At 40.6% G+C, this 12,943-nt stretch overlaps 1 protein-coding gene across 4 annotated transcripts in view; it reads right to left on the bottom strand.

The window, feature by feature from the left end:
* The window catches only part of LOC131573362 (carbohydrate sulfotransferase 11), a 157,749-nt gene that overhangs the window by 82,104 nt on the left and 62,702 nt on the right, over window positions 1-12,943 (bottom strand). For all 4 annotated transcript variants that reach the window (XM_058827259.1, XM_058827258.1, XM_058827261.1 and 1 more), the window contains exon 2: window positions 9,812-9,897. In XM_058827259.1, coding sequence (XP_058683242.1) covers window positions 9,812-9,897 — 86 coding nt within the window. The remainder of the gene's footprint in view (window positions 1-9,811; window positions 9,898-12,943) is intronic.

Here is a 12,943-nt window from a genome sequence, read left to right as displayed (position 1 = left end):
GCCAGGCTCAGTTCACAAAATATGACACTAACTATATTGCTATGTAAATACAACTCCTTCAACCACTATTTCATAAGTAAAATGTATGCAAGGCAAAAGCCAAGTCTGACTTGAACAGATGAAACTGTCCTCTCCTAGCTATAGAGATGTCTTTGTTACTTGCTCCCAATGTCAATTCCCCATGCCAGATTGTAAGTTCATCTTCTGTCCTCTAATTGAATTAATATTCACTTCCTCCTACTAATCCCCAGGTGCTTGTCTGAAATGGTCTGAGCCCACATTTACAGGGAGAAGAGAAAAGATTTATACTAAGGCATGAATTTGATAGCAACAGAGGTTGCTAATTTGCTGTGCAGCCAGGCAATTTGACTGTGGGGACACTGTCATTTTTTACTGCTCCTCTAAAACTTGGATGTTATGTTTTGCTTTTAGCCCTGTGCTGGACAACACTCAGAATACTGTTCAGATGTGATTTAAGGTTGAAAAGAAAGGAACACTCCTTCCTGGATTTTCCAGGCACCAGAAATACGCATCAATTTCAGTGCACTGTAAATTTTCCAACTCTCTTTGATTTGGCTGTATTTATTATGTCACTACTGGGGGAAAAAAAGGGGGAAATATTTTTGGAATAAGACCTTCAGTACTTTCTAATGCAATAGAATGTGTGGAATGATGAAAAGACAGATAAAAAAATACTCACAAATATAGCTGCTTTCTGATTCGCTGGATGAGATCTTTTAACTCAAAGTTTAGCCTCTTTAGGAGTTTTGCCATCAATTTTCAATAGATCAAGTTTCACTTTTCTCCCAAGGTTATAAATTGATAGAAACATCTACACTGAGCAGGCTGGGAAACCTGGAATAAAAAGCCATTCCTCCTTCCAATGCAACAACACAAAAGCATCACTGTGAAGGAAATTTTTTTTTTTCATTCCACCCCTTGTATTTTGCCATTGCCTCATGAACATAGGAATGGTTAAAATACAAGATCCCCTCCACACTAGAATACACACCTGCAACAAGTAAATAAACCAAGTGACCTCCTGAAGTGGCCTCAGTGTGATAGGTACTATTTTATCTATAGAGGAAAAAAAAAAGACATACACAATACAAATACTTTTTTGTTGTGTTCAAATGCTGTATAGGTACTACGTTGTAAAAATACTTTTTTTTCCCCTTTCTTTCCTCACCTATTTCATATGAGTAAGTAGCAAGGTGTGAAAACTAGTGAATAAAAGCATTTTTAAGTGTGGCTGGCTCAGGTGATGATTACAGAAACAACCAATCTTTCAGTCTGATGATTAAAGAAACAAATGTAAGGACAACTCCAACAACCAGCAGCTGGGTGTCTCCCATGCATGGGGCACTCATCCTCTGTTTGCAGGGCTTCAGCTCCTGGCTCTGTGAGAGCACTCTGAACACTGGCAGGAGTAGCCCAGGACCCTCCAGTTTGTACTCTGGATTCAGTGAACTGTTAATTACTGCTGTCACAAGGGTTTGATGTCAGCAAACAAGACTGTCAGGGCATGGCAGAATTTTCTCCTGTTTTACTGGATCAACAGACGAGCACACAAGGTCTTAAATCAGCCGGGGCTGTTATTCTATTACATCCTCATATATGATCATCCTGACAGAAGCTTAATGAAGAGCCTGCCAGCCTGAAATCCTGCTCATTTCTTCTGTTTAGCTTCAGAATGCATGACAGCATGAATAGGAGAGACTGAAGGCACTCTCTGCACTGTGTCACCTGGGTACATGCCCAGTCTGGGATACACAACTGCATCACCTCAAGTCCATCATTGCCCACACACACTCCCCAACCCTGTGAGATTAACTCCAAGCCAACCCAAGTGTTTCCCACCTACTACAACTGGGAGAACACCGCCCAAACTCGCAACTGCCTTCAGCCACCCACAAACTCTGTATTTTCCTGAGAGTCTGCTCAGCTCTGTCCATAATCATGAAGAGCAGACTCACTGCATGGGAAGCCACTGGACTGCAGCACCTGGCTTGACCCACCTTACACTTCCCCACAAACTTCAACTAAAAAAAAACTTCCTTAGAAAGCGTCCTTAAATAATCTGTGCTCAACTGGATGATTTAGGTACTTGTACAAAAAACTCTACAGCCTGTCTCCCCATAGTACCATGAATTTCCTTAGTGCAGGAATCCCAAAAGGCACACTGGCTCCTGCAGCCACATCTTTCAAAGGGCAGTATGTTAATCTTGCTGCATCCTTGGCATTCACAGAGAAACATTCCTGAATTATTCCACTGCATAAACAGACAAGAAGATTATTGTACTTTTACTGAAGAAAGCTTTGGTAAGGTGCAGCCCATTCCATTATTTTAGGTTAATTTATATTGTACAAAGTGAAAACGTGAATGAATACTACATATTGACATTACATACAATATTAATGGATATTACAAGCCATTTTACAGAACTTGAGGTTCTGCATCACATACAGCTAAGTCTGCAAAAATTCAACTTGGGGAATCTAATCCTTGAAACTAATTGCAAATTTACCTACTTCTTCTGTTCCACCTTAAAATTAAGGTAAATAAGAATTACAAGTATCAGACAGACTGTACGTCTGTATTCCCTGATTTTCATAGTTACATCTATTGGGATACATTACCATCCCTCAGAGGAGAGAGAGGTTACAGCTGGGCTCTCAGGATTTAGAGATCATCTGGCCCTGTCACAAGTGGGCAACAACTCTGCTGCAGTTAAGAAACCTCTTCAACTAAAAAAAAACAAAACCCAACACAGGGAAAAGAAGGCAGATGTTTAACCAAACACAGCTGCTTTCCTTCACACAATGGAGAAAGCTGCCCCAAAACTACCAGCACTAGAAACAAGCAAGAGGGGCTACAGTTTACAAAGTCTAGGCTGAGAACACTGGGAAACACCAACTTGGGCAATGATGCTGGAGCACTTGGATGGTTTCTGATGCTTGGAGCACAGACAGAAAGGAGACACTCTGCTCTGCAGGGACCAGGGGCAGAAATCTGTGCTCATTACAGCTATTTGCAAACACTGACATCCTCCCACTGCCCTTTGCTTCCTCCAAATTGCCATACCCCCCGCATTCTGAAGTATGATTACAAAGCTTTTCTGGTCCAGAACTTAAGAATGGGGAGAAAAAAGGGGAATTTAATGCAGAGAAAGTGGCAGGTGAGGTGTCCCATCTAAATATTACTGAGTTCAGAGCAAGCATTTGACTGAACCAACATGGTTCAGGTCTCTAGAGGCGTGATTTGGAGACAATTAAACACAAAAAAGCCACTGAATGGCACCAGGTCAGAGTGCTGGAGTCCAGGTCTTCTCTCCGCCCAGCTGTCCAAGTGCTTGTCTAACAGAAAGCCCACACATTGCATACAGATAGTTTTGAAAGCTGTGTTATCCTCTTTCACCTCCACCACATAAAACCCTTTTAGTTTTGGCCATGTCTCTTGTATTACTAAACCTTTCCTCTCATACTTTTATGCCTCCAGAAGTTTTTTATAGTAAAACTCATACACTCTCAAAATAATAAAACACAAATCAAGGACAGGAGAAATTAAAAAGAGGTGCTGCTTCTTTTTTTGTCTGGGAAATCTCAGCTACTTTGAGTGAGACTATTTTCATTCACTTCATGCAGGTAACAAGTCTTTTATTAAACACAGGTGCCCAAAAATTCATCCCAATGTACTGCAGGAACTTGAATGAGCATGTCCTGGGGATAATTCTAGCCTTGAGTGCTCGTAGTTACTGTACATACTTGTCTGATTAATTCCTCTTGACTTACAAAGGTATCCATCATGTCACAATGAATGATCTATGAAGCACACCATACCTGAAACCTTCCCCTCCCCAAGCCATTTCCTCAGCATCTAAAGCCAGCTCTTATCATTTGCAATCAGTAATTAATAACAAAGCATTCTCACTAGTGCAATTTTTCTGCTAAGGTTAATGTAATATTTCATCCCAGGCCAGCTGCTGTTTTATGACTTCAAGCACGACAGTAAGTAATGTCTGTGCATAAGAAGTCATCCACGGAGTAAATCAATTATCTCCTCTTTCATCAGCAGGCATTTTGCTGCAGCAAACGAGGCTAATTACATATGAAGTTGTTGTTTACCAACAGGAGTAGGTTCCTAAAGTTTGGCGTTGCATATCGACTGTTCCTCCTTATGTCTCCATTCTGTACCTTTCCCATTCAGGAGTTTTTAATCTAGGATCAATCAAATACTGTGATTATGAGCCGTACCTACCATGCTGTTATCATCTGCACAGATTTGCCTACAAACATTAGCATCAATCACACAACAACATATGTTTTCAGTACTGGTAGAACTTTTGGGTCACTTCTTGCCCTCACTAAGGACACATACATATTTATGACTCGGTTGCAAAGCATCAATAACTTCTAACATACTGTTCTTTGGATAAACTGCACTATTTCTCATATTCAAAAGTTCACTTCCCAGGACAGCTATATGCCTGTCTCAAGGAAGAAATCTGAAACACAGAACATATCTATGTGAAAACTGGAGAAAAAATAATGGGTAGCACTGGCATACAGTGCTTCTGTAATTTTCTTGTCTTACTGGAATTGGCAAGTAACTCTGGAGATCTACTTTTTTTCTCCCCTTTCTGACTGATATAGTAATTGTCAGTCATCTCAGGCTTTTCTTGCATGATATAGCTGACAAAAACACAAGTCTGTCTCAGGATGCTCATGACCCACAGGTTGTGCTCTGGAAGAGTATAATGACTTTTTTATCACTCATAGTCTGGTCACTTGCTGCTGAAGACAAACCACCAGGTGAACTGGACCTCTCATCCTACTCACTGACCTGCTCTTTGGTTGTTGTGGTTCTGAGAATGAGATGCCAAAGCACACTGATACAAAGCGCATGGTGCTCAGCGCCTCAGGCTCACCAAGGACAGAAATACCAGCTCCTAAGCATCGGAACCTTTGATACAAAATGCTGTGGATGATGTGTACACCGAGCTCAGACCACAAACCTCTGTCCAGGAATGGGTACAGCAGCCCACAGAGACATCCTAGGGAGTGAAAATCAACTGAAGATGGGAAACAACAACCCAGGTGAGTGATGTGGGCTGAACTAAGTTCATACTTCCTGATGCTATCAAGGCAGTCTAAGCCACAGGACAGCTCCCCAAAAGCAGCATCTGTGGCCTGAGGAACTGAGGATGTATAAACACTGTCTGCAAGGCACCAGTTCACTTACTTCCTTTCTCCTGCTAGGAAGGAGAGGTAGGTAAAAAAATAGAAGTAATGAAAGAAATGGATCATTTTGGAATGACTGCACCAAACCAGTCCAATGCAATTCCATAACACAAAAGCAGCAAACACATGGTCTACAGCTCTGACTCTCCAATTTTAGCAAATCACTAGACCTGCTACACCAAAAGCAGACACATAGAAATATCTCTCCTCAACAAAAAGAAATGTTTGCAAAGGCAAGTAGCATGGCAAACAACACAACATTTAGCAAAACAGTCAGGCTGATTCATGAACCAAAGTTAGGCAATGGCAAACTAGCAACAAAGACAAACCCATCTTTGGATTTGGATCCTGATGGATACGCAACTTTATCTCTTCTGTGCTCCTCTCAGAAGTCTAGACAGTTAGACTAAGCAATGGTGCTACTTGCATTTAATGAGAATTAAATGTTAATCTTGACAGCTAGAAGAACAAAATTTGACCTTAGAGATGCAATTATTTCCCATTCCTCTAACATTTGGTCTATTTTGGTTTGAAACTTCTTGTAATTCAGTAGCACATTCACTGTACCACGCAGATCAATGTTAACCATGAAAGTGTGAGCAATGTTACCCAATTCTGAACTTCTGGTGACTCCAGCTCATGGGCTGACCCACAATTATCTGTTATTCTTGGAGCAGTGGGGCTGTACACAGCCATGCAAATTACAAGACACAGTTTTTTATGTTGTCTTCTAAGAATATGTACTGCAAGTATTTGTTTACCCACATTCTTAAATTCCTGGGGTTTCATATGTAAAAAAACACCATGAAATCTACCCAAGATAAATTCGAGTTTGTGTCACATTCCTGCAGGGCCCTTCATTTGTGTTCAGTTACATCCACATTCTCTCCTTTCCTATTTGTTGTGTGTTTGAATCCTCTTTCCATTTATAATTATGTGGCTTTTTAATAAACTCATTAAATAAACAATCAATTTCAGCCCTCAAAATTTGCCACTGGTATCTCTGCAGCTTAGTACTAAATCTCCAGCTAAAAATGAAAGACAAAACAACAGATAACAGGGTCTGAGACATGCTGCACATTGCCTGCTGTGTATGGGGAGACCACAGCCTGGAAATCCACTTACTCGGTGTAAAACCAGTTCGGTTATATTGACTTTTCTTTCCCTCATGGTATATTAGTCCTCACGAAAAATCTTGCAGTGAAAGCCCTAGAGAAAAAAATCTTTTGTCCACAGACAAATGCACTTCCCATTTTCTGCTTTATTACCACAGGCAAAAGAGCAAACCTGTTGTTCTTACTTTTGCAGTAATCACAAGGCCAGACACCCAGCTAAGGCGTAAATACCACATAGACTTTGTCATGGATGCTTCCTCAAGTCTTAATTCAAGTTCTATCTCTACCCATTTGTCCTCTCTTTCTCCACTAAACCTAGGAACAATTATAATTAGCCCTCTGAAAATCTGACTGCAATCCTAACATTCAGCTCCTACAAACACCAAAGGACCCATTCACTCACCTTCAGATCATTGCTACATTTGAATTTCCCAAAGCCAAATCTTTCTTTATGCCTTTTTTTTTTTACTATTATTATTTTTATTTTTTCCCCCTCTCTTCTTTTTCCCTTTCCTTTCTCTTTCCTTTCCACAATCATTCACCAGGCCAAAAAAGATTCAAGAGACGAATGATGGCATCTGCAAACAGCTCAACTCCATGGAAGGAAACAACAGGCCAGGATCAGAGAGGCTGTTACATGTCAAGATAGTAAATAACCAGAGTCAAATTCTCAGCTGGTGTAAATCAACCTATCTCCATCTGGTTTTATGAGGGCAGTGCAACTTGATATTAAACACAGACTAGAAGAACCTGATTCATGTTAAATTACAGCATCCAAAAACCCAGTGAGTATTGACCCTATCAGACACCTACTTCAATTGATGGCCAAACTCTCACCTCCCCAGGCAGGGAACAGCCAAGAGCACATAGAATGCAAGGCAGAATGGGCCCTTAATACATCTCAAATTTAAAGTTTCCTACCTTTATAAAATCACAGCTATACCTAGCTTGTACTAATCCAAATCCATAGCTTCAGGGCATCTTTCAGTGGTGTTTATATTACACATACTATTTTGAACTACAAATATCTGCTCCATCAGCTCTGCTGCTGTTCTGAGGGAGCTAAACTGAGTGCCAGAGAGTTTCTGTGATGGCACACACAGCCACTGGTACCCAGGAGAGAAACATGGATTCACATCAGGAGTCCAACAGCTTCTGATAGTCAGAGGTTAAAGATCTGACTTTTTCCATTACCTAGATCAGTAAGAGACAAGATTTTGGCCAAAAATGTCTTTGTAGAATCAAAGAATGTTTTGGGCTGGAAGGAACCTCAAAGATCATCTTGTTCCAGCTGCCATGAGCAGGGACACCTTCCACTAGAGCTTCCATCCAGCCTGGCCTTGTCTTCTTGCACATTTACTATATATTGACTTTTGGGCTGACTTTACAAATGGCTGATTGTGACTGCTTCAGCATGGAAACATGAGAGATCCGATCTCCATCTCCCCACCCTTGCAAGTACAGGTGAACTTTTGAGGAACAAGCACCCTCCTGCCAAAATACACCCCAGTCTCTAACCTACCACCTTAAGAAAGGTGAGACAGACATATCTCTGGGCACAAATGGAAAAAAAAAAAAAAAAAAAAGATGAACCATGTATCTGATGAAGCATTCTAGGTGTCATCTCCAGACTGTTGTTTTCTCTGGCAGCCTCTACTCACTGCCTTTTCTTGTTACTGTTTTCCCAGATTGCATACACGTGTTTGTCTGGCCCTCTAGTACTGAGGGCAGCATGCAAAGCCCCTTTCAAAAAAAATCAAGCACCAACTAAAAACAAAGAAAGAAACAAAAATTAAAAGCTTCATAAAAATGGGTATTCAGCAAGCTGATGGAAACACTTCTGCATGAGAAACACCATCTCTTTAGTTCAACATCAGCTGCCAGAACTGCTGCACTTCCTCAAACATTGACTTTCTGTCTGGCTCACAGGTGAGCCCAGAAAGGGATGCTAATGGTTCACTTGGTCAAGGTACACAGAAAAGAAAGAGCTGCCAGCTATGTCCCCTGCTTCATTCAGAAAGCTCAGGAAATCTTTTCAGTTGTCCAAGTTTGCAAGGGCTCTGGGATTATGGCCCTTCCATGGACAGGAATGTTTCTTTCCTATGGCTTGGCCTTCAATAACGTTAAAGGGCAAAAGGTTTTGCCTGACACACACCAGACCCCAGAGAGACTAATTACTCAGCCAGCTTCTTCTCCTTTACCCTCTCCTCTTGAACATCTGCAAAGAGTCTTTAAATTTGACCTGCAAATGATAATAGTTTTCCTTTGCAGCACTGGATTGTTCCTCTTCAGGGTTTCTGCATGCAGTTTCCATTTATGAAATGCTGACTCCCATAATGGTCAATAAAGGGCAGGATAATAGTATGACAAACTTATGTTCCCAGCCATGCCCAGAATTCTAATTGAATTAGAAAGTCAGCCTGTGTTCATAAAAACAACACTAACGAGCAAATGGAGCTTTACTGTGCTACGTAACAGATATCACATATCTTTGGGTTGCTGTCAATTCTTTATGTAAATACTTTAAATCCCTCAGACTTCGTTTTGCACACTATATAGTGAGTCTCTTCATAATCAAATAGTATTTAAAACATTTACTGCCTTGTTAAATCTAACAAGTTAGATTTACTGGGATAGTCACTTTCCCTAATAGCCAATTTAGTAAAACTCAATGTACTCATTGATGGATAAATATATAATAGGCGGTTGTTAAACTTTAATAAATATGTTTAATAGTCAGCTGGCATTTTCTCTCAATGGCAGCACTTCCTCTCAGCTGCCAACAGGAAATGCTTCTCCTGAATGTGCCAATTCAGCCCACATGTAGGGAATAAATTGATCTAGAGGAGCAAACAAGAGCATGAATTTCAGGTAGTTTTCCTATGCTGCTTGTCACAAGAAGAGCAATAACCTGAGGTCCTGAGCTCCTACCACGACAGTCAGGTGCTGAATAGCACACAGTATAAGGACGAACATGAGCTACAGTGTTTGTCTAGACTTCATACAAGCAATGGACCAGGACAGGAAAGGCAGCTGGCTATCCGAAAGCCATATAAATGATACTCATGTAGCATTACTGCAATTTACAGTCTTACTGTACTCCTTGTCTCATGTAGATCATGTCACATTCTGTCACCCCACCCTGCCAGTCTGTGTCAACACAACGCCTTGGCTTCTAGCTAGATCTAAAAAGTATACTCTTCTAGGGCTTTTGGGTTCCTAAGAAAAGATTTTTGACAAGTCCACATCATTAAGACGACTAAAAGCGTTTAAAAATCAGGCTTTCAACTCAAACTGCAGATTGTTATAGCTAAACCCTGAAGGTTCCAGGACCAGTTCTCCCAAATGAAGGAAGCTGTTGCATGTAAATAAGAAAAACAGACCAAAATATCATCAAAAGAGACTGTGTTTGTATGCTGGATTGGGAAACTTAATTATAGCCACAAAATACTCACCTGGGTGGGATTATACAGTTCCTGGAGTGGGCTTCTGGATCCTTTCCGACAGCAAATGTCCATCCCAAATGGATTTCTACGCATTACTGCAAGGGGAAATTGAAATTAGTACAGGTTAGCAACACTGGTTAGCAGAAAGCAATTGCAATACTTACAGCAAGAAAAGATTTTCTGACAGATCATAGGATTCTAGACAGTGTTGTCACTTAACTCCTGATTTTCCTTTCCCTAGCAATTGTCCAAGAGCTAAATCTTCTATCTATGGTGGAAGTTACTGAAAATAAAAGCTCTCTTATAAAAGTTGTTAGGCAACAACTCTCAGTCTGGGTGCACAAAAATTCAAGCATGGACCAAAGCAACACAATTTTCAGTAGTGCCAGACACCTCTCTGATCATCAGGAAGGAGTGAGATGGATTCCTACAACCATCACCTCTGAGGGGTAATGCTTGAGCCTCTCTCAGCCTAAATACAGACATATGCAGGAACCTCATATTAAAATGCATGATTTTAAAGCTTTTGGCCTAACTCTTCTGGTTCTCCCAGAACAGATACTCATCAGTACACAACACACATACAATCAAACACTGCCGCCCTTCTTGCCACAATTTTGCTCTACATATTTCAACTGGAAATTTGACTGATCCACAGAACAACATGCACTGTGTTATACTAGTAAAGACTAGCTGGTTTGCAAACCAAAGGCTTTGTCTAAGTTCTGATCAAGGAGCATTTTGGATGACAAATTTTTCGGAAGAGGTGTTGACCTGAGCCCCATCAGGGTGGAGACCATCAACTTCAAGTCAGAGCTTTGTGTCCATAAAAGTCTGTAAGAAGACATTCAGCTCCAACCACCTTCTACAGTCAGCAGGAAAACAAGAGCTTGCTGTGCTTCTAATCTCACATGGCCCACGTCATCCTCTGCCAACACTCTTCTGCCCCCAGCTCACCCTGGGAACTCCGGAAGGAGCATCAGCCTGTCAGACACCCACACTGGGCACCGCAGTGGGAGAAGATTGTCTCATCAACCTTTGATTAAGACAAAACAAAAAAAAAAAGGGAAAAAGAGATGTTCCTGCTGGGAGCATCATGTTAAACTGAGTCAGGCATGCTTTTACCACTTCTTGCCACGTTTTGTAACCAGAAACTACTGAAGCGTCCTATAACAATGAGCTGCACCACTTGCAGACATGATATTGTGGGCTTCAAGCCAAGTCAGAGAATACAGTCCAGTAATGTTTTAACACTGAGGCCCAATATACAATCATAATTGATACATCAAGAAATATAAACCACAGAAAACTGTGTACGGTCCAATCTGGAAACATAATTGATTTCTTCACTCACTTCCTATCTATTTTTCAATAGGAGGTAATTATCTAATAACGTGCTGGCTTGCTTTTTCCCTAAGCAACAGATTCCTCGGGTCTTGTGGCAGGAGGCAGACATACTGAGTAAACAAACTGGCTTCAATTTTCTTCACAATTAAGACACCAATGTTAGTAGAGGCAATAATTTTATTTGACACATTTAAACACCTGATTAAATTCTGAGCATTTTTAGTCACGCAGACAAGTATTGTGATTCCCCTATTTCTGAGCTCATGTGCCCTTTTAAAAGATTGCAGTGTGTTTTAAAAAGTTAAAACTTTAAAAATATTTTACAGTAATTTTCCAGAGCCTGGAAGTGGTTTTAGGAAGAAAGTATTGAAGCAAGGATGTGAGACATCCAGCAGCCATTCTAACTACAGAGCTCCTGTCCACCTCAGCCCCCTCCAAGCTCTTGTACCAGAACTCTTGTCCAGAGAAAGTTTCAAAATTATTTTGTAGCCCCTTCCTCAATGAAGAAACCTTTCAAAAACGAATCATTCTACTCAAGGGCAAAGCACATTAAAACACCACAGCAGGGGGAAAGGGAGAGTGGAACATTTCAGTGTATCCAGCTCATTAGACTCATTAACTAAGGTCCTGCAACACTGATGCTTCCTTCTAAAATGAAGAAGAGTAACAATTCTAGTATGGTGTTTGTTCCCTGACTTGTTATTTCACTTTTCACTTCCATTAAATACAGTAAATAGTACTGTGCATAAATGTATCCATCCCTTCCTGCTTCACTTAGCCAGCAGGTATCAACACTTTATGTGCAGCAGCAACAGCAATAAAGATTAAATTATTTACACAACATGAAAGATTTGTTTCCAGATGTAAATAGACAATAAAAAGAGCTATCTCTCCAGCAAAAGCTAAATACTAATGTAGGGCTTTAATCATAGAGGTGTTTCAACCTATTTTATAATTTCCAGTATTACTTAATTGGTTTGGTTTTTTCAGTGAAGCCTTTAGAATCAGACTGTGGGCTTAGCACAGCAACTCTGCACTTGGTTCCCTGTTTCTTGATGTCAGGAACAGTACTCCCTGATACAACTGTACACAGCACATCTGTGCACACCTGGGAAGTACCTGTGCCTGGGATTTAACTGCAGCATCAATATAAAGGTGAATACTCCCCTTTCCTCAGCAGAAATCCCACCTGCACAACAATCCTTATGTGAATAGCTATCAAGCATGTTTTTATACAGTTCAAAACACTTTCTGGCGCGTCTATGAGCAAATTCACCTCTCAGGGCCCCTGCAACCTGTTTTCTACAGTCTCAGCTTCTCTGAGGCAGTGCTTCATTATGCCAATGACAAAACCTCTTGGGCCTGAACCTCACCTCTAGCAATCTGCAGTATGCAAAACTGTAGTATGGAGGGTAACTACAGCTCTACTAATTTTAACAACACTTTTGCTAAGGATCCGTCACACCGTCGTGGAAGTGAAAATTAAAAAATCAAGCCCTTTATCCTCACCAAATCTTCTTATTAGCATATAAAATATCTAAATCTACATTTTATGGCTTGGGCTGATCTCCATACATAATTACAGTTAATTATAATCTAATGATAAGTATGCATGGCTTCAAGAATCATTCAAAAGATCAAATTCTCACACACAAAGAGTGTGAAGCAGCTGACAAAGAAATTTATAATTGTCTAGGTTGTAAAAGACCTTTCAGATCAGCAGCATTCAGTGCCTTTAATGATTCAAGAGTAGTGCTAATACTACAAGTGCAGCAAGAACATGAATCCCCTGAA

This window comes from Poecile atricapillus, chromosome Z (genome assembly GCF_030490865.1).
Source record: "Poecile atricapillus isolate bPoeAtr1 chromosome Z, bPoeAtr1.hap1, whole genome shotgun sequence".
Taxonomy (NCBI): domain Eukaryota; kingdom Metazoa; phylum Chordata; class Aves; order Passeriformes; family Paridae; genus Poecile; species Poecile atricapillus.
This window is presented reverse-complemented; position numbering and strand designations above follow the sequence as displayed.